Raw genomic sequence first — 20475 nt, forward strand, 5'->3', positions numbered from 1 at the left:
TCCTGGATTTATCAGGTTTTGAGAATGCTTTCTTATACAGCTCTTCTGAATAATGATGCTCCTGCTATACAGCCACCAATGGGGTGAACAACAACAGTTTCCAGAAAATAGGCCGATGTGACAATGATGCTGCTGCTGTTGTAACAGACACCAATGAAATTACAAAAAATCACACAAGAATAAGAAAATGTGACCTTTTTGTTTTCCAGAGTGAAGAGTTTCACATTTATACCCAGTACTGCACAAACTACCCAAGGTAAGAAGAATCTTTTGTGAAGTGAAATGTTCAGTGTAAGTATTACAAGCTATGCAAAATGGTGTGGACTAAAAAAAAAAAAAAAAAAAAAATCGATCCAAATTGTAACACGGTTTAACAGTGTTATAGATTAGGTAAACCAGACCATTAGACCTTTATCAATAATACTGCCATTAACTAAATAAATTAACAGGGATGTGTTTTTTTTTAATGCATGGAATTATGTAGGGTGATTATATATATATATATATATATATATATATATATATATATATATATATATTAAGATAATATATAATATATATAGTTCCAGGTAAAAGGAGAAAGCCTATTTTGAATTGGCTTTTTTTGTTTTTGTTTTATTTTGTTTACAGTTTAACTATTCTGGCTTTAAATAAACAAAGGCAGATAAGGTTCTGATAACACTGTAGCGTGCATTCCTGAGCTAAAGGAGTGTAACTGGCATGTGACTGTCTACCTAAACGGCACAGAGTTTTGAATAATCCTAGGTAGATGTCTGTAACTCCAGTTAGTCTTTGATGCATCATTATAATTGTAAGCAGGCAGGAGTTAACGTGTCACGTTTCACAAATAGATCAGAAATGTGGCCAGGCTTTATAAGCCACATCTAAAGCAGATATGTCTGTCCTTGATTCATAGCGATGCTCACATGGGTTTATAGTGTTTTAATTAGATTTGTACATGAAAGTAGGTATTGTACATGGAGGAGCCAAACTCTGAAGTGTCTGCCTGTTTTCTGAATCTAGTGTGACTCAACAGCCTGTTTATTGGGCATTTATATTAATACATGAGACAAACAAAAATGATAAGTATCCATCTTTTAAAGGTACTGAAATTGACCTTGTAAGTTACAAGTGTAATATTAATATTCTCAAACATGTGTGAACTTTAAAAGTCAATCAAAACAAGTCCAAGGTCTAAAATAGTCATAAAGACACAATTTAAAAAAAAAAAAAAAAAAAAATGTTCAAAACATTTAATAATGGAGCTGAATACAAAAACAAAAAAAAATGGCTCCTTAAAAAATGTTGTTAGTAACAGCATGATTTTAAGTAGGCTTCACTCTGTACTTGTATCTATTATTAGTTTTGAGTAGGAATTAAGTTGTGAAATGCTGTATGATTTTAAAATGCTTTAAACCTCCTGTGGTTTGTATATACTGTAAATACATTGTCATTTCTTTACATTTTGCTTTATTAAACAACAATACTCTACCTAATATACAGTGTAAAAAGTATAGGAACACTTTCACTCGTCTATGTAACAAATTACACCCCTGTGCACTCCATAGTCAAAGAGGGGGAGCCCCAGGGTGGGAACCAGACAGCAGAGAAATCTGATCCATCCTGGGGAAATGAGTTGACAGACAGGGGAGACACAAGCATGTCATTGTAGGTAGTTCTCGTCTTCCCTCGACCATACAGTGGGAGGATATCTTACACACATTATTTATATGCAGCTACACAATGGCTTTTAGTGGCCGTGGTTATGTTGCCTTTGTTCTGAAATGTGGTATCTCTTGTTGTAGGCTGTTTGTGTGTACAGAACCAATATTATTTATACTCCTTTTATATACCCTCCCCCCCTCACAAAAAAACATGTTTCCTCATATGGCAGTATTTTATTGCTTCTTGGTTAGTTTGCAGCACTATTTGTAACAATGTACCATATGGTTTGATATTTGTAGGGCACAGTTGAGCTTTTGAATTTGTTTCTAGATCAGTAGCTGTGCTGACAGAATGCATGAGGAACAAGGCATTGTCCAAGTTTTTCCGGGAGCGTCAAGAAGCTCTGCAGCATTCCCTCCCGCTCGGCTCCTACCTGCTCAAGCCGGTCCAGAGAATCCTCAAGTACCACCTCCTCTTGCATGTAAGCCAACTTAACATCCAAACGGGGTAGCATGGCTGTATCTAAGCCAGCCTCTTCTGCCTGGAACAGGGTTTTTATAGAGTTGTTTTACTTTCTTCAGACAGAGTTAACACTGTTGACAAGCCCAGACAAACCAATGTATGTTATACCAAAATGATGAAGGTTCTGCCTTTTTAGCCCTTTCAGTCTAATGGGAAATTAGGAGAAACGTACTGTATGTTACGTTACTTTACTTTAAGATGTCTTCTGCTGGTACTGTGTGTGCGTAATGTGGCCGTGTTGTTGTTACAGGAAATAGCAAACCACCTGGACAAAGACACTGAGGCTTACGATGTAGTTCTGGATGCCATTGACACAATGCAGAGGGTGGCGTGGCACATAAATGATATGAAGAGAAAACACGAACATGCAGTGAGGTTACAGGTAACCACCTTGTTTTATAAAAGGTGTCTGCAGAATAATCTGCCAACATATTCGGGTGGGGGGGGGGCAGTAGCTTGTTGTAAAGACTCCAGAAACCAGAATTGGTTAGTTTCATAGCTTCTCTGTTGCAAGCTGCTTTAACATTCTGCCAAGTCTCTACACTGGAATAGAGAAAGGCTGAAAGAGCTATGGTTATAAATTACTCTCATTTTACCTTTGGAATTTTATATACCCTTCAGAAGCTTCTCTCTTCTATATTTATACTGTCTTTAGGGATACGGTACAAAAAAACAGATGCACTACAAAATGTATTCTGCCGTCTGAATTTTTCGGCACATACAAATGCTAACAATACTGAATAAGGTTATATTGTGTTGGCTATTAGTATTCGTCACACCTGTAACAATTCATTTTAATTATGTAGTTTGTCAGACTGTTCGAGGAGTATAATGCTTGCTTTAACTTGTTCTTGTGAGATTGATGACAGTTATTTGCACTAAAAAGCAGCCCATCGACATTCTTTGAAAAATATTAATGATTTGTGCTTAGTGCTTGCAAGTTTTAGTATAGTTTTGCAGCCAGACTTTTATTTAATTTCTGTGTTTGTGGATGATAACCTAAAAAAAGAACTGTGGTGTACCATGCTAGTAATTGTCAGGCCTGATTTTGTCTGACAGAGACTCTATTAAGCTACAAACTATAACAGGAATGTACAAGCAGATAACACCATGTATTATATTGGGTTATTTTTTTTTGTTTGTTTGTTTTTTTAAATGTCTATAAAGCACTTTGTATTTCTTTCCAGGAGATACAGAGTTTACTTACCAATTGGAAAGGTCCGGACTTGATTAGCTACGGGGAGCTGGTTTTAGAAGGAACATTCCGCATCCAGCGTGCCAAGAATGAACGCACTTTGTTTCTATTTGATAAAGTTCTGCTTATTACTAAGAAAAGAGAAGAATCCTATACATACAAAGCTCACATTTTGGTAAGGACTGCTCATTGTGGTTGGGATTAATTTATCATGTAATGTTAGCTTTACACATTTTTGCAAAACCTAATATCGGTTTACCTTTGAGGTAGATCGGAAAAAGTGGCTTTGGGTGGTATTTGCTGTCAGATAACTTTATGTATACAATTCAGTGGTGATTAATGACTGTAGTTGTTAACTACGTTCCAAACATTGTCATCTTTACTCTCCTTTTTCGTTTTTCTTGACAGTGTTGCAATTTAATGCTGGTGGAAGTCATACCAAAGGAACCCCTTAGCTTTAGTGTCTTCCATTACAAGAACCCCAAACTTCAGCACACTGTACAGGTATGGTAATGCTTTTAAGCAAGTTATCCATTATTGCGAGTGGTGTTTTGTTTCATTTTACGCACTTCCAGTTGTGGGTAAATTTCTATTGTCTGGATTACATATGGGGGAAATACATTAGTTGTGGCTTGAAGAGCACAGTCCTTGCTCACACTAGCACTAGTGTGGTATTTGTTTCCTCAAGGATAGGAAGTTTGGTCTCTCCATCTGTTATTGTACGACACTGCAACTTCAGATACATGATTTTGTAATATGTTTACATAAGCAAACACAGCTGAACCTTGTACAGCCATTGATGAGTAGACTCTGATAGTGCCCCGTCTGGAAAATGTTAAATTAATTATAGTATTTTAAAGAATTTGTCACAGTTACTTTCCCATCAGTGACATAAACAGTTTGATGCACCCCCCAGTTAGCTAGAAGCAGCTGATGTGTTACTTTGGTCATTCTATTGTGATGGCTTCTGTGGCTTACCCCTGCCCCTGCTAGTGACCTTCTGTGTCTCCAGAGGGATTTTTCATCCTGAATTAACGAATGAATACATACATAAGTAAAATTTAAATAAATTGATCAAATCACTGTGCCTACTGAATCCATTAAACCCCCTGGGTGCTTGTAATTTTAGAAAGCATTCCCAAGTGTTGCATTGCAGTGTTCTCAGTCAATATACCATGTTAAAGCGTAGCCTATGTGTTGTCTTCACTTTTTTGTTTTGTTCAAAGTAAAACTAGATTTGTGTATTTGTAGATTTTTTGCGTTGCGGATGAAATGCAAAAGCTGATATTAAAAAAAGAGCTCTTAACCCTGTTCAACACTATTAAATTTTAAATTGCAATTTTCCAACAGGCCAGATCCCAGCAGGACAAACGACTCTGGATTCTTTATTTGAAAAGACTAATACTTGAAAACCACCCAGCAAAAATACCAGCAAAGGTAAGAACAACCACATTTTTAATTCTGACATTGTTATACTTTTGTCCCTGTCCATCATGTTGCCAGCTTGCCTTGTTTGAAAAGAATCGTAGTTCCTCAGGAGGGAGGGGGGAGGAGGGAGGTGGGGACGACACTTAACGGTAACTTGATAGACAGTAACGTGCCTCTTAATGGGTATATCTCTCGTCTTTAAAACGGTGCTAAGGGGCCACCTAGTGAAACAAAATGGTATTATTAAAAAAAAAAAAATCTGTGAAACTCCGCTTCTTAGATTGGAAAAAGCTGAAAACACAAACTATAACTATCTAAGTGATTTAAGATGATTAGATACATTTTAGATGTTTGTTATTTTGCAGGGTTTCTTTTTTTATGTTTTTTTTAATATAATGTTATTTTTCACTGGTTCCAGGTTAGCATTTCTGTGACAAGCACGCTTTTCTTTGGCTTGGAGTCTTTGTTTCAGTGAAGAGGAGACTCCAATATGTTGTATTTTCTAACAGACAAAGGGATCTCCAATTTGTTCCCCCCTTTATTCCCAAAACCCAGAGGGAAGCTTTAATGTCTTTCATTAACCAACTGGGTGGTCATCGCAAAAGAGGCCCTGCATGGTGCCACACAGTGCCTTCTTTAAACACACTGATTCCTATTGTAGTAGAAGTGTAAGCACATTTTGCAGTGAACTTGGGAAATGAGAATTATAATTAAAGCTAATGCAACCGTGTTTATATTTTTCTCTCTAAACTGTAGGCGAAGCAAGCTATTCTGGAGATGGATGCTGCTCGTAAGTATATATTTTAATTACTACAAATATGATATTGCACCAGGGCCAGCCTGCCAGTAAATTAGACCAATGTTTTCACTTCATTAGTGTTGTAAAAATACTTTTCTATGACATTCAATTAAAATGGCTATATTTTTTTGTTGTGCATTGCTCCTTGCAGCTTCTCTCTTTTAATAATCACAGTACTTCAGTTGTTAAAGCTTCTTGGCCTGCCTTTGCAAGGGACAAGAGAATCTCCAAGACAATATTTTTCTTGAAGATTCAAGGGCCATTGTTTGATGATGTCCACAGCTTTTGTCCCTTGCAGTCCATTAAGCTTTAAATAATATTACTATGATTAACGTATTACAGACTGCGTAATGGAAGTACATAATATTATGTCAATTTTTTATCTACCTACAGTACACGCCATGGTGTTGCATTTTTTATAATGTTTATATAGCCTTATAGTATTAAGACAGGTATGGTACGGTACTATTGTAAAAACAGGTGCACTTATTTATTTTTTCCCTGCTGTAGATCACCCAGGTTTCCATTATAGCCCCGAGGGTGAAAAGAAAGCTGCTTTAAACTCTAAAGAAGGCGGCAATCCTAGGAGGGTGAGGAGGAAGTCAGGTAAGACATGATAAAAGATAGAGAGATATGATATAAGAGAAACCTGATGCTGTTTTTTCTTACAGATCCCAGTGGCTGTAACAATAAAGATCCCTTACTCTTTGATGCATGGAGATAATTTTGTTTAAAGTCTATTAATCAACATATGCGAACAATTTTGTGTCTTTCAGAACCGTCTGCTCGCTTACAAAGAGGTTCAAAACAAAATGGTAAGTCTAACATGTATTATTATCCTGTGACAAGATAACCTTGTGTGATCATTTTAAGTTTGTATAAATTAAATTATGAAATTTAAGTTATTATTCTTTTCTTTTTTTTTTCCTCCAGAAATAAGTTCTGATGTACAAAAGGTAAGCTACAAAACCTTTTTTTTACTATTTTGGTCATTTTTTCAATTGTTATCATTTTAAACCCACAGTTAGCATTAAATTGTATGTTTGCAGTGTGATAGCTAGTCGTCCATCTCCGTCGCCCTATATTGCTACAGTAAGAAGCCCTTGATCCTCAGTCTAGCACTGGTAAAATGCAATTGAATTGCATTGCTCTGTAGAAATGTAGGATTTTTTTTTTCTTTTAATTGCTCTGTTTTTTGAGCACAGGATTACACAGAAACAAAGGGCATACAAAGTGTCAGTAGACATAGATGTTTAATAGCTTGAAATAAACTATGGTGAACTATACATTTTCAAATATGAACACCGGTACAATGATTCTGCACCTCAGATGTTTACAACATTTAAAAAAAAAAAAAAACAGAAACCAGTGTTAAATTTTCTACCATCCTTTTTTTTTTTTTTTTTTTTTAGCCCTTTCCATTTTCTTACATGGAGTGATGCATTTCTAAAGTTTTGTTTTGCTTCTTCAGCGGATCAGTGTGGAAGGGTCTCTCCTGTCTCAGGCTGCTAAGTTGGGCTCGAGTGATGATCTCCTGAACTCCAGTGGCAGAGAAGGCGGCCCAGTGAATCAGTCCCGGGAGTTCCTGGACCCCACCTACCCCAGCGATCCAGATGAGAGTCTGCGCATGCATGCTAGGGAGCAGGCTGACGCTGATGATGAGGACGATACTGAGCAGGTAACAGCTATGATGGCGATTTTTTTTTTGTTTTGTTTCCCTCTCTTTTTTGAAACTGCTTCAGTTAATGTTCATGTATACAGTGAGAAAATACACTGTACATAGCCTAAGCTATTCCCTGTTGATTTTGCTCAGATCTTGTTGCATCTTTCTGTCTACAGGGTGTTGAGCTGAACTCCAAAACTCAAACGAAAGGAGGCAGGAAAAGGCTCAACAGCCAGGCTTCAGAGAACGTTGAAAAGAGAAGAAGTCTTAATGTTTGCACACGTGATTTGCAGGTAAAAACACTTTGCTAAATCAGGAGCATTGCTGCAATGCTTCATTTACATGATCCTGGTAGAAAGTAGTATGCAGCTTTCCTTGCTACTGTAGTTTACACAGTACCCTAAGATGTATAAACCTGATTGCTACCTAATCTTGTTTGGTGTATGTAGTAATTACACCAAACAAACAGAGCTTGAGTGAAAAGCACTAGGATGATTAATACAGAGTTAAAGAACAGGAGTATTATGATTGACCGTTGGTTAGATAATTGAATAGTAGACCTCATTGGCTGCAATTATTTATCACTGGGCACAAGTTGTGGTGCTGGCTTCAAACAGATGTCCACTGATTTTATTAAAAGATTTACAGTTTTGATGATACTTAATGCATTAACTATTGTCAAGTGGCATATTCTGTCTTGAATTAATTTTTATATCGTTATTTTTTTAATCCACAGCCATCTAAAGAATCCAAGGACACTGGGCGCTCAGGCATTAACAATAGCACTACCAGCACACAGAGCAACTCGGACTTGAACGTTGTTCTGGGAGGTCCGCAAGCCATTCGAAACATCTGGACTGATCATCAGATCAGGCAGGCATTATTTTCAAGCCAACAACCTGCCCATCAAGCTGAGGAGGAGGAGGACGTCTACCAGATGTTTGTGCCTTCCGTCTCCGCCCCGAATCTCAACGTCACCAGAGTTAAGGAGGGGAACAGAGGTCCTGGAAGGCCTTGCAGTTGGCATGTTGGACAACCTGAACAAAAGACACCTGAAGCAAACAGTAAGGTTATTAGAAGGGCAAGCAGCGTTGGGGAGCAAAACTCTGATTTCAAACCGACCATAAGTGATGGTAACAAGCCAAAAGCACAAGACAGTAAGTCAAGCCTGCAAGTGGATGAGCCCAGCAGAGTTTCTACTTCAGAGTCCTCAGATCAGCTCACCATTGATGACATTGAGAATATCTATGACAACATCAGTTATGAGGACATGAAATCAATGGGCCTCATTCGAAGAGAGCAGGATTACATGCATATTCCCCAGGGAGCGGTGGCAGAGAAAACCAATTCAGGTGTGGCCTTTACAGAAATGCCAGTCAGTCACAGTGGGAACTCTGGGAGTAAGGACCTGTCTCTTCTATCTGATACCTATAAAGCCAAAGCTCAAAATTCTGTTTCTTTTGGTTCTTGTGAGCTAGAAATTGTTGAGGAAAACATATATGACACAATAGGGGTTTCAGACCCGCCCTTGGATTCATATAAGAGTGACACGAGCAAACAGGACAGCTTCTTTGGTCTCGAGGCAGACTTTGCTTGCTGTGATAGCCTGGGAGGGTTCATCTCTGAAGAGAGCCTGCAGTTTAGCGAGGACGATACTTCTGACCACCAGGTTCCTGAGGACCGAGACCTTTTGGGCTGGGTGGATAGCTCCTCCAATTCTGATTCTCTTTCCCACAGGTCGGTAGCAGATAAGCTGTCTGAAGAGGTTGATGAGATATGGAATGACCTGGAAAGCTACATCAAGAAAAATGAGAAGAAGCCAGACCACCTCCCAGCTGCTTTCCCTGTTAGCAAGCATGACGTGCAGGAGGAGACTCATGCTAAAAGTGTACCTGATCTCCATAGAGAAGAGGTACATAGAGGAGCGGAGTGCTCTGCATCTACTTTTTCTATTCCTGAGAACTCTGGTTTCACCAAGACTGTTAAAAAGAAGCTAGCGAGGTTCAGCACTGGCAGCTTTAGGTTCGATGAATGTGACTCACAGAAGGACAGGTCTAGTTTCAGTAGATCCTCATTCACCAGTGAGTTAGAGAATCTGGAGAGCTCTCAAACCTCCACGAACAGCATTCTATCCAACACCAGTTCAGAAAGTTCAGAACTGGGAGCGGACATTGTGGATAAAACAAAGAACAGGGTTTTCTTGATGGCAAGACAGTATAGCCAGAAGATCAAAAAGGCCAATCAGATGTTAAAGATGAGAAGCCCAGATCAGGAGAATGCACCTGGCAAGCCAAAATCAAAGCTAAAGGATCTTGCAGCCATCCTGGAGGAGAAGAAACAAGGAGGTCCTGCAATAGGTATGGACGATTTTGTATATTTTGTTACTCTGCAATGATAAAAAGGTTGGGTAACAAATGTTTTATTTATTTTGTGTTTGACCAGTGTTCTTGTTTTTTAACTTTAAATGCCCAGTGTGGGAATTTATTCTGTTATTTTCTTGCACTGTATGATTTCAGTCTGGAGCAATGTCATACATAGAAAAAAACCCCTCCTTTTAACAAATGTAAAGTCTTCTGTGTCAATACACAACTTTCACAGCTATTGCCACATGTTGTAATAAACATAACTCACATCATTAACTTGTGTTTTACTATAAATATCATACTTGGCACTTCTTCTTTGTAAAGTATTTAATGCTAATGTGTTATTTTTTTCTTTGCAGGTGCCAGAATTGCAGAATATTCTCATCTGTATGACCAGATTTTGTTTAGAGACACTCTTCCCAGAGCCCAGAAGACTGGGGGAGACAATACTAGTGAATCTTCGGTTAGGAACACTCCACAGTGCCAGTTGACATCTCAGCGCTATTCTCAGTTAGGTTCGGACAGTAACTGTCTCGATGACGATTGGCTGCATGCTACTTACAGTAACAGAGAGCTGTCTGATTTCATTTCCTGGCCTGACAAACAAGCATACTCTCATGAGGACCAGTCAGATGCTACCCAGTGGAAATTGTCCCAGGCCTGCTCTGTCCCAGGTCTTAAGTCAGTTACACACCCACATGCCCCCACTCAAAGGTGGAGCGCCTTCATTAGCCAGCCCAATAAAGAAAACTTTAACCAGGAACATGTTTACAATTCTTTGGGTAGGAGGCCAGCCTCTGCCAAATCAAACCCGTACAACAGGTGTCAGTCCTCATCCTCCGTCATGGTAAACAACAGAACAGTGGAATCTACAGGTCACCAGAATCAAAGGGACAGGAATCCGGTTACCCTAAATGGAAATTCAGTAGAGGACAGGCACCATAATTCTATGCTGAGCCACAAAAGTGAGCATATCGCCATCCATGAAGAGCAGCAACATGGTGTTGCCGAGCAAACATCAGAGAACCACTCAGATATGATTCTTCAGGACTCCCAGAAAGTCCTGGTGGTGAGCAGAAACTCACCGCTCAATGCACAAATTGCCACTCAGAACTATTTTGCCAATTTTAAAGACACGGACGATGGCGATGACGATGAGGACTACGTGGAGATTAAGTCTGAGGATGAAGAGCAGGACCTAGCCTCAGAACGGAGCTTGAATGGGGGATTGGCGTCCAGCCTGAAAGAACCCTGCAGCAGGAGACTCTCACTCAGCACTCCCTGCTCACCAGTGAAGACTTTACACAGCAACATCGGCCCCGGTGTCTCGTTGATTGACTTTACCGAACAAGATAAACTCAATGAATATCTTTGGAGAGTACCCCCGGAAAACCAACAAAACTTAGTGCAGTCTTTGCGACAGAAATTTCACTGTCTGAGCTCCAGTAGTTTTGCTTCAGCCTCCTAAATTTATAATGCGAGCATGTTATCTGCATATTTATGTACACACGAATTTATGCGATCCTAACTCCACTTAACTTTTTTCTGCAGGCAGTACAGTGTTAGTCAGGAAGTGGCATTTTACTTAAACTCCAGCAATAACCTAAAATGTGCTTTTGTACTTGTGTTAAAAACCATATATGTATATTTATGGAAACTAAAATCTAAGGGACAACGTTTGTGTTTTTTTTTTTTTTTTTTAAATTGTCCAGACAGTATGTTTTCATGGAGCTAGGTAGCTTCAACCAGAAATTTTTATTAACCTTATTTAGCATGTTACAAACTGACCAGAATTAAAGTTAAGTCACAATTACAATATGTACTGTAACTGTGTTCCTTTTTTTTTTTGTAATGACAATATCCCATATCATTGATTCTTGGTAACATGGTCCAATGGAAATTAGTTCATGAAATCAACACCTCTCCTGTATTATTCAGTAAACATGACAGTTTTATCAATTCCCATGTTTATCAAGAGTTACATTTACTTCTTACCCATTTATACCAACAAAAACGATAATAAACACAAAAATAATAAATGTGATTTTTTTTTTTTTTTTATTATTATTCCACAGACTTTTAGGACACATAGTAGTTACCTGCATATCATCATCAACCTAGATAACTAGTACAACAATGTTAGTATATAAACACAAATGGGTCTCATATTACTGTAATTTTAAATTGCATTTAAATAAACACAAACCTGCGTCATAGTTTCATGCCAACATTTATTAGTCTCTGCTTTCATGTAATTTAACTGCAGTTTGATACCTTTAAGGACAGTGCATGCATATATTTATTACCACTTTCTAACATTGACATTGTAGAAGTGCCTCAATAGTTTCCTATTTCACATAAATGCACAAATCTTACTTCTGCTTTAGCTTGAACACCAGTTGGATTTTTAAGGGATCATGCTTTATGAAGAACACAGTTGCAAATAAATGGTGTAAATGATTTATTCAGTAATGGTTCATATTTATTTCAAACCTTCCAGCTATGTTTTTGAAATGTAGAAAGCAGTTGTATCCATATGTAACATATCATGTGTCATTAAAAAAAAAAAAAAAAAAAAAAGCTGCATACACTGTAGTAGACACAACTAATTTGTAGCAAGTGTCCTGTTTATATTTTCAAATGTAACACATCTTATGTCTATAAGGGGCCATGTAAGACCAGACTAGGATATAATGGTTGGTACTGATGAACACATGCAAACTGTATTGCTTCAGGGGTAGATTGATCTTTGGTCACCTTGTTATGAAGCAGCATCTGAAAACAAGAATGCCCTTGAGCAATGGTTCTTAATGAAAGCATGGTCAACTTTTATACCAACAGCAATAGTTAGCCTGTTTACCTAATGGCAGATTAGCAGCACTGTGTGGACAATTGTATAGAACCTATAGCAAGAAAGCCACCTAGGATGCATTTTAATACTATTGATCTTCTGTTCCTTTCCCTAAAATGTAATGTAGTTTAGTTTTTCTTTTCTTAAAAGCACATCTTGTTCATTTGCTAGTTATTTCTGCAATCAGAACATCTCAAAGTCTGCTCAACTTGAATTCGCAATTTTTTTCTATCTGGCCATTTTTGTTTTTCTTTTCTTGTAATTTTTGCTGTTGGCTTAAAAATGATCCTTGCATCTACTGTGAATGATTTTTAAAAAATGTTGGTGAAAGACGAAAGGCTTTAAACACTGTTTAACAAGCGTATATTACACAGAGAGACAGAACGTTTTGGACTGTATCCAAGCTGTTGGGCAATACATCGCATTATATATGTGAATATATCTGAAAATGAAGTACGTGTTTTATTTTCTATGTTGCTGTTAGATTTTTATTTTATTCCCCCCCCCCCCCCCCAGACTGGGATTGTAAAAGGCTTGTCTATGGATAAGAGATTAACATTGTGTTGCACTTTGCTTTTTACATTTGTTTTGTAAACACTTTGTTTTGTACAGACATTTGTAAAGTTTAGGGAAATTGTTATATTGTAATGCTTTATAGTTTGTTTGCTGTTGCTTTGCTTTAATGCTGTCCAACTATGCTGCCAACTAAAGGAAATTATTTGTTTTTGTGCAATTGTGTTGCTTAGAAAAAAAAAAAGTTGTATATGTGAAAAAAAAAAACTTAATAAAATGCAATACATGTTAAGAATAGTGAAGTTTATGGTCTGATTTTCTGTGCATTTTTGTCTGAACGTTTATTAGAGTAAAGATATTGGAGTTTACAAAATGAGACTTGTAAGATGTTATTGTGAAATTATTTTGCTTATTTATTCTATTCTGTATGTCACTTTTTTTTTTTTTTATCCAAGGTCACATGGTCTACTTTTTCGTGATCCTGAATTACACAAAAAATAGGCCTGGGGGAAATTCTTATGTAATTACATTACATTAATGCAGTATAAAATATGTGGATACTTAACTTGCTGTACAGTATTCAATCATCATTTAAAGCTGGGCTGGACAACTGGAGAACAAAGAGCATCATCTGGCCCACCACACCGTTTTATTTTGCCCTTCAACATCAGTGCCTTTTTTCAACGTGGAAGATGGATCCAGGGGCACTTGGGCAGTTTTACACTGTTAATAAATCGTTAATTGTATGTTAACATGCTTTATTGCAGCAATTTACCCATTGTGTGACCCTGAGCAAGTCACTTAACCTTCTTGTGCTCCATCTTTCTGGTGAGACGTTGCTGTAAGTGACTCTGCAGCTGATGCATACACAACCTAGTCTCTGTAATTTGCCTTGGATAAAGGCATCTTCTGAACAAACAAATAATAAATAAGAATGCACAGGTCTCAAGTGCAGTTTTGAAAGAAACACATGGTATAGTATACATGTATTCTCAAGCATGATCTCTTTTCACTGCTCTTTTGTTATTCCTCACAGTTCTAGATACAGCTAGTACCATGCATTCACTCAGACTATAGAAGTTACACAAGTGCTGTGAATGTGAAAAGGCCAACCGTGGTTTTGCTTTTAATTCATGAATGGAAAACTTTGAAGAACATCAACAGTAACAAAAAGGAAAGTCATTTTTAAGACCTCCATTTTTATATATAAACAATTTCTGTAGATCTGATAATCCTTCAAAGAGCAAAGCACATGAATAGTGTCACATTAGAGCAGTTCTTTAATTATCTAATGGAATCAGGAGAGGCAAACAGGAGGGCAAATAAGATTGCATAAACTCCTATAGTGTGTTATTTGTGTACTGGCTTACAGATTTTCATGTACCCAGACAACAGTTAATCCCAAAAAATTACAAAGACTCAGGTATTCAAAGTGTAATGAATTGGAGTATATATTTACTCCTTCAGTTTATTAATGCTTAAATGGTTCGAGTGATTGCAGAGCTACTTCGAATCCTAGATCATAGACATTCCAGACAGCCTGGTGTCTGGAAACCAGCAGCATTAATAATATATAAAGCAATATGGTTACAACACATACCTTTAGGCAGTCTAAAGGCACCCATTTAGATGAAATGCATCCAATATAACCACATCTCTAAAGCTAATAGTAATCCTATCCTATAGCTGAGCTATAAATTCAAAATTATGCTTACCCTCCTGCAAAGAGGTATGTCTTAAAATATAAAACAGAACAAAGAAAGGACAGTTGTCCAAACCAGAGGCTCTAAATACAACACCAGAATTCAGCTTCGCAAAGAGGTCCTCAAAAAATGGACCAGAAAGTCTGTGCTACCAAAGTGGTCTGATAACTACCTGTAATTTACTTCCATATTTATAGGACTTTTTTTCTTCCTTCGTGCATCCAGAAGGCTTAATTAAGCCTATACATCTGGTTAGTTAGACAGCCTTTAACTCTAAAGTTAATATACTTTTTGGTACCTCATTATCACCCCCATCATCAGTGGCAAACCCCCTGGAAATTAAGTTGGTTCCATTCAAAAGGAACCAATACCTTAATAAGAGAGACGGGGTTTGAGAGTCATGTGTAAGAAGAGTCAGCATTAAGAAAGTGACATTGATGTTTTAGTTTTTGTAAAGGTAAATCAATCAGTATTTGTGTTGTGTTTTTTTTTTTGTTGAGGTTTTATTACAAATAATCATTTTTTTCTTTTTTTTTATATTACTGGATGTGTTTGGGAGCAGGAGCAATAATGGTGTACTGTATAAACCTGAAGTAGAAACTGGTCCAACGTAAAATGGTTACACTTGTTTTATACTTCAAAGGCTTTTCTCAATCCAGAAACGAAAGGCCTTTCTAGCAAGTTTGCTGTCATTAAACACTTTTGTGGATTTTGGATTTTAATGTTTGCAGAAATAAGATTACCCACAGTTATTTGCTGTTGTAATCTTAGTGCGCCCAAATAGGATATTTCAGTGACCGCGGCAAGATCAAAACGAGACTCCACAATGCAGATTCTCGAAACCCTTTTCTTCCCTTTTTTGGAGAAGCTAGTTAAGGTCCTTAGGCCTGGTCGGATGTGGAAAATATAAAATATATAAAATATACAAAATAGGCACAGGTATTCAGCAGGATCTTTGTCTAATTTAGTGGTGGAAATACCAACTGGCTGTAATTATGATTTTAAAGTGTGGCAGTCTGGAGTCATGGAAGTAAGTGAGCCAATATTCTGTCCAGAGCATTAAAATAGCTCATGGAATGCCTAGAATGATATACCTCTTTGAACAAATGGAAATGGACAAGTACAGGACTTTTCATAACTGTCCTGCGGGAGATTCAGATAAGTCTGGGCTAAAGATAATATATTACAGAAAGATGAGGGCCCCTCTGAGACAAAAAGATTGTGACTGTGACAGACGTCAAAGAAGAATGGGAAACTCTAAGGGAGAGTGTAAAGCTTGTTTTCCTAGATGGGAACATGCCTATACTAGAATTAGCTCATAAAAGCCGATCCATATTCCTAATGGAAAAGAAATGGAGAGTAACTTGTCTTAAGTGCAAAAAATCACACAGAATGGTCAGCAGTTGAAATCCCAGAATGTATAAAAGGTAGGGAGAACACAGAGGAAGTTTCAATACATGCCAAAACTGGTTCAGCACACCTGTGATGCTAAATATTGGAGGCCTAAGCCAGTTCTGCTATCTTTCTTGGAGGAGACGGAATCTGAAGGAAAAAATTTCATTCCTGACTGAATGAACGAACAAGGTAGAGATCTCAGTCAGAGAAGACAGAAGAAGACGGAGTCCAGCTTGACTCGAAGAGGGACCTGTGTTTGCTCCAAATAACTGATTTTTTTTTAAGAATTAACACATTTAACTTTTTGTGAACTGATCGGGTGATGTGTTGCATAAAAATTACAATATAACAAACCTTCTGTTAAGTAAAACCATGGTGTTCCTTGGACTTACAAGATAACAACCTTACTGCTGTTGCAGTCGGTGATGTTCTTCTGAGAATGATAACATAATGTACTACTTTGCTTAAGTAGTCATTAGAAACATTTAGAAGTGTCAGCTTGCTAAAATTATTACTCTTGTTAAGGTGTGGAAACACATTATGTGCATTTTTACTTAGCACGTTATATTTATTTTTTAGCATGATTTCAGTAATGCATTACAGGTATATCAGCTTCTAATACATTGCAAACACATAGCATGAACGAATACAGTGACATCAATTAAGATGAGTTGGAAGCTGTCAGACAGAAATAAATACTAGAATCAAACCCCACTAAATTGTTCTCAGTCTTTGATCTGAGCTTGTGACTTGCTGAATCCAACCTTTGCAGTCTGAATCACAAAGAGCCTGAAAACTCTCTTACCTACTTGACATCACCTGACTGATCTGAATCAAGTACTCCTCAGGACGAGGGTAAGCACTATTCTCTGCCTGAAAAATAGATAGGCAGAATATGCTAACACTGTTAGTTTCAAATAGGTGGCTAAAATTGTTTGTATGCCTGAACAACCTAGTACTAAGCTTAAAGGATAGGATTGTGTTTTAAGACTGTTTTTAAATTGAGAGTGTGTATTCTTAATAAACCTGGTTTCTCCTAAGAAGGCTGTTATTCTCTTATAATTATTGTCATGATTGTTTTTTGTTCTTCTTAAAAGGTCTATCGGGTTGCTTGAACTCATTTCACTTGAACCCAGAACATGAATATATAATCCACCAGGAACTGTAACCCTGCTGTACCTACCCTTATAAGGCACAAACAAGACACTTGGAATTGTAATATAAAGTTGCATAAACTTTCAGTAAGGCGTACTCCTAAAAGACTATCCGAGAAATGCAGGAACATCATTCAGTTAAAGGCTGCAAGATGTTAATATTTTTTGGTCATAAAGGGTATTAAGGATTAAGTTTTGTTGTTATGCTGGCAATATAAAATTATGCTCTAGATGGCACAGACGTTTGCTTCTATAGACACTTTGGACAATCTAGCCTGGGTTAAATATGTCTATGGTAGGCAACTAGAAAAAGAAGTGCAGCTCTTGACCTAGAAAAAAAAGATGTTAGAAACATCTTTAAAAAATCTAAGAAAAAGCAACTGACTAACTTCTTGGTACAGTAATTGCAATAACCCTGAATGATTTCAAATATCATAAAAAGGCAAACGTAAAGAAGTAGTAAACCAATGTAATTTGACTGTATAGCAGTTACGGTTTTGGATGCCCTGATTTTCAGATATAAGGCTCAAGTTAAATAAAAATATTTATGAAACCTGCATTTAGGGTAACACAGTCAAGTTTTTTTTTGTTTGTTTTGTTTTTAAATAGAGAAGTGTTTGTGTGAAGTGTTTCTGATCTAGCAGGTCCACCGCAGACTTGAGTTGTCACTCATTCCAGCCTGACTGAGTAAAATGTTTGAGTAATGTTTGAGTACTTTTGTTGTCCATCAATTTCTTAGTCAAGTGATAGGATCTGTAAAAGCATCTTCTCTATCCATCTGGGGCTTAGAGTCAGATTAGTAAATTGGGTAGAATTTGTCTAGTTTGGATTTAAGGAATTGTCATGCATACCTGAAAGCTAAAAATGACTACCGGGAGGTAAGTTGATACACTGTTGAAAGAGACAGTATTCCTTTACAGTTTCAAATGAAAGTAGCTATTAGTGACCTCATATGAGGAACGCTTTCTATTCACATAGACTGGCCCTGTTCACAGAGCTTTGTCTTTTGAGTTTACTTTGAAAACACTCCAGGCTGTAGAGTCACAAACTAAGTTCATTGCGTGATTTGATTGTTCAGCCCTGTAGTGATCCAGTTGCAGCTGTGATAAAAATGCAGACTGAATGAAGGCCTGTACTTTGTCTGTGATGTCTTCAGAAATGGAAGCAACAAAAAAATCTAAATCTGCATTGAGTACAACCAACAGTGTTTTAAGAGTCTATTTCCCACAAACGACAACAGTATGTCTTATATTTTGGGACCCTCTCTCTGACAGCTGCCAGGACAGATTTTCTCCAGTATTTTAAACTTATATTTTTGCAAAAGTAATTTTCCTCACTAACATTTCAGGTTCTAAAATCACAGGTACCACTGCTTAATTCCCATCTGTAGCTGTCACTTTTTAGGACCCAGGGGAATTCAGTGGCAAGCACGTATTCAGGTTACGATAGACCAGAGGCCTCCAACCCTGGTCCTGGAGAGCCCCTATCCAGCAGGTTTCACAGGTGTCTTTACATCATCAGGGGCTAAAGATCTGGAACACCTGTTAATCTTGACTAATTAAGCCAATAATTGGTTCAATTAAGTAACAGAGATTGGTTGAAACGAAAACCAGCAGCCACAGTAGCTCTCCAGGACCAGGGTTGGAGACCCCTGCCATAGACATACTAGACCTGCCATCAGCTGAGTTTGACTGAGCAATCACACCGCCATCTTGGGGGATAATAAGAGAGTACAGTGAAGACAGTGGTGAGTTTTACAAATATATTCATATTTATATTAATATTTAACTGGCTTCAACAGATTTTCAATTAAATGATTATGTTGTGAAAAACAAATAGAACCAACGTGATTCAGTACATTACAATACACCTGAATATCGTTTGATTATGAGGGAAGATAACCGTAGGTAAATGTTAGCTAATTATTTAATACTTATGATTAGGCTTAGAGTCTAGACATAATTATACTAGAACTAGATCTACAGCACCAGTTGGATCTAGATTAGCTCTATATTTCTGTCTTAACCCTAAATGGTGCCTCACAACAGTAGAAAATGCAGTAATTTACATTGCAGGTTGGTTTGTACTTGAACTGTGCAAAATCATCAGCTGTAGTACTTGTAAAGATTCCTTTATCTTCTAGAGAGTATGATCAATCCTATTGATTACTTCAGCAAAAGAATGAGGGAGGGTCTGGTGATACCATATTTAGGTACAGTGCCTGTTTTGCATGAGTGTGAAAAGAGCATTAGGAAATTAATGAAGTCAAACAAATCTGTACACAAGATCAAGTAATGAGATTGGTATAAAGAAGTTATAGGGCACAAACATGCATTTTGTCTTGGTAGTCATACTGTGGAAACACATGGTGTGTTTACACTGTCGTTCTGGAACCCTTCCGATACGATTAGCTTACAACATATTCCGAAATAGCGCGGTTATGCGTGCCTAAAACAACAAGGGTAGTTCTCTCAGAAAGGAAGTGTGAGCATGCGTACTTTGTAAACCGAAGAGGCGGTGATGTTGTATGGGATGCCATGTGTAAAAAAAATAAAGCGTTCTTATTTTAACACGTCTTTTTTTTCCAGATTTAACTTAAATCTTGTATTTTTTTCCAGATTTAGCTCAAATCTTGTATTTTTCCCCAGATTTATAAATGTTGTGAAAATTAATAAATATGTTTTTAAATGTGTACATTTCAGATAATTTATAAATCTTATATTTAGCAACTTTTCAATTATTTAAATGCTAAATCTTTATTTTAAAAATAAATATATATTTTGTTATTTATTTTGAAAATCAAGAATTAGCTGTTCTCAAATAAATCTGGATTTTGTGTTTTAAATCTCTAGAAAGATTTAACATTTATTGAAATCTTAAATCTCTTAAAGGAATCTTTACAAGTACTACAGCTGATGATTTTGCACACTTTTCAATTATTTAAATGCTAAATCTTTATTTTAAAAATAAATATATATTTTGTTATTTATTTTGAAAATCAAGAATTAGCTGTTCTCAAATAAATCTGGATTTTGTGAACTTCAATATTTAACTAAATTTTAAATCTCTAGAAAGATTTAACATTTATTGAAATCATAAATCTCTTAAAGGAATCTTTACAAGTACTACAGCTGATGATTTTGCACACTTCAAGTACAAACCGCCCTGCAATGTAAGTTACCGCATTTGTGAGGCACTCTTTGAGTTAAGACAAAATACAAAAC

At 37.0% G+C, this 20475-nt stretch overlaps 1 protein-coding gene across 5 annotated transcripts in view; it reads left to right on the plus strand.

The window, feature by feature from the left end:
* The window catches only part of LOC121316997 (pleckstrin homology domain-containing family G member 1-like), a 111501-nt gene extending 98254 nt beyond the window's left edge, over window positions 1-13247 (plus strand). For all 5 annotated transcript variants that reach the window (XM_041252484.1, XM_041252489.1, XM_041252486.1 and 2 more), the window contains 14 exons: window positions 210-256; window positions 1996-2146; window positions 2438-2569; window positions 3375-3557; window positions 3791-3886; window positions 4733-4819; window positions 5567-5600; window positions 6120-6215; window positions 6386-6424; window positions 6543-6565; window positions 7081-7287; window positions 7449-7565; window positions 8009-9629; window positions 9995-13247. In XM_041252484.1, the coding sequence (XP_041108418.1) occupies window positions 210-256; window positions 1996-2146; window positions 2438-2569; window positions 3375-3557; window positions 3791-3886; window positions 4733-4819; window positions 5567-5600; window positions 6120-6215; window positions 6386-6424; window positions 6543-6565; window positions 7081-7287; window positions 7449-7565; window positions 8009-9629; window positions 9995-11103 (3942 nt within the window). In that variant the 3' untranslated portion in view covers window positions 11104-13247. The remainder of the gene's footprint in view (window positions 1-209; window positions 257-1995; window positions 2147-2437; window positions 2570-3374; window positions 3558-3790; window positions 3887-4732; window positions 4820-5566; window positions 5601-6119; window positions 6216-6385; window positions 6425-6542; window positions 6566-7080; window positions 7288-7448; window positions 7566-8008; window positions 9630-9994) is intronic.
* The last annotated feature ends 7228 nt before the right edge of the window (window positions 13248-20475 follow it).

The sequence above is a fragment of the Polyodon spathula genome, chromosome 6 (assembly GCF_017654505.1).
Source record: "Polyodon spathula isolate WHYD16114869_AA chromosome 6, ASM1765450v1, whole genome shotgun sequence".
NCBI classification, from domain to species: Eukaryota; Metazoa; Chordata; class Actinopteri; order Acipenseriformes; family Polyodontidae; genus Polyodon; species Polyodon spathula.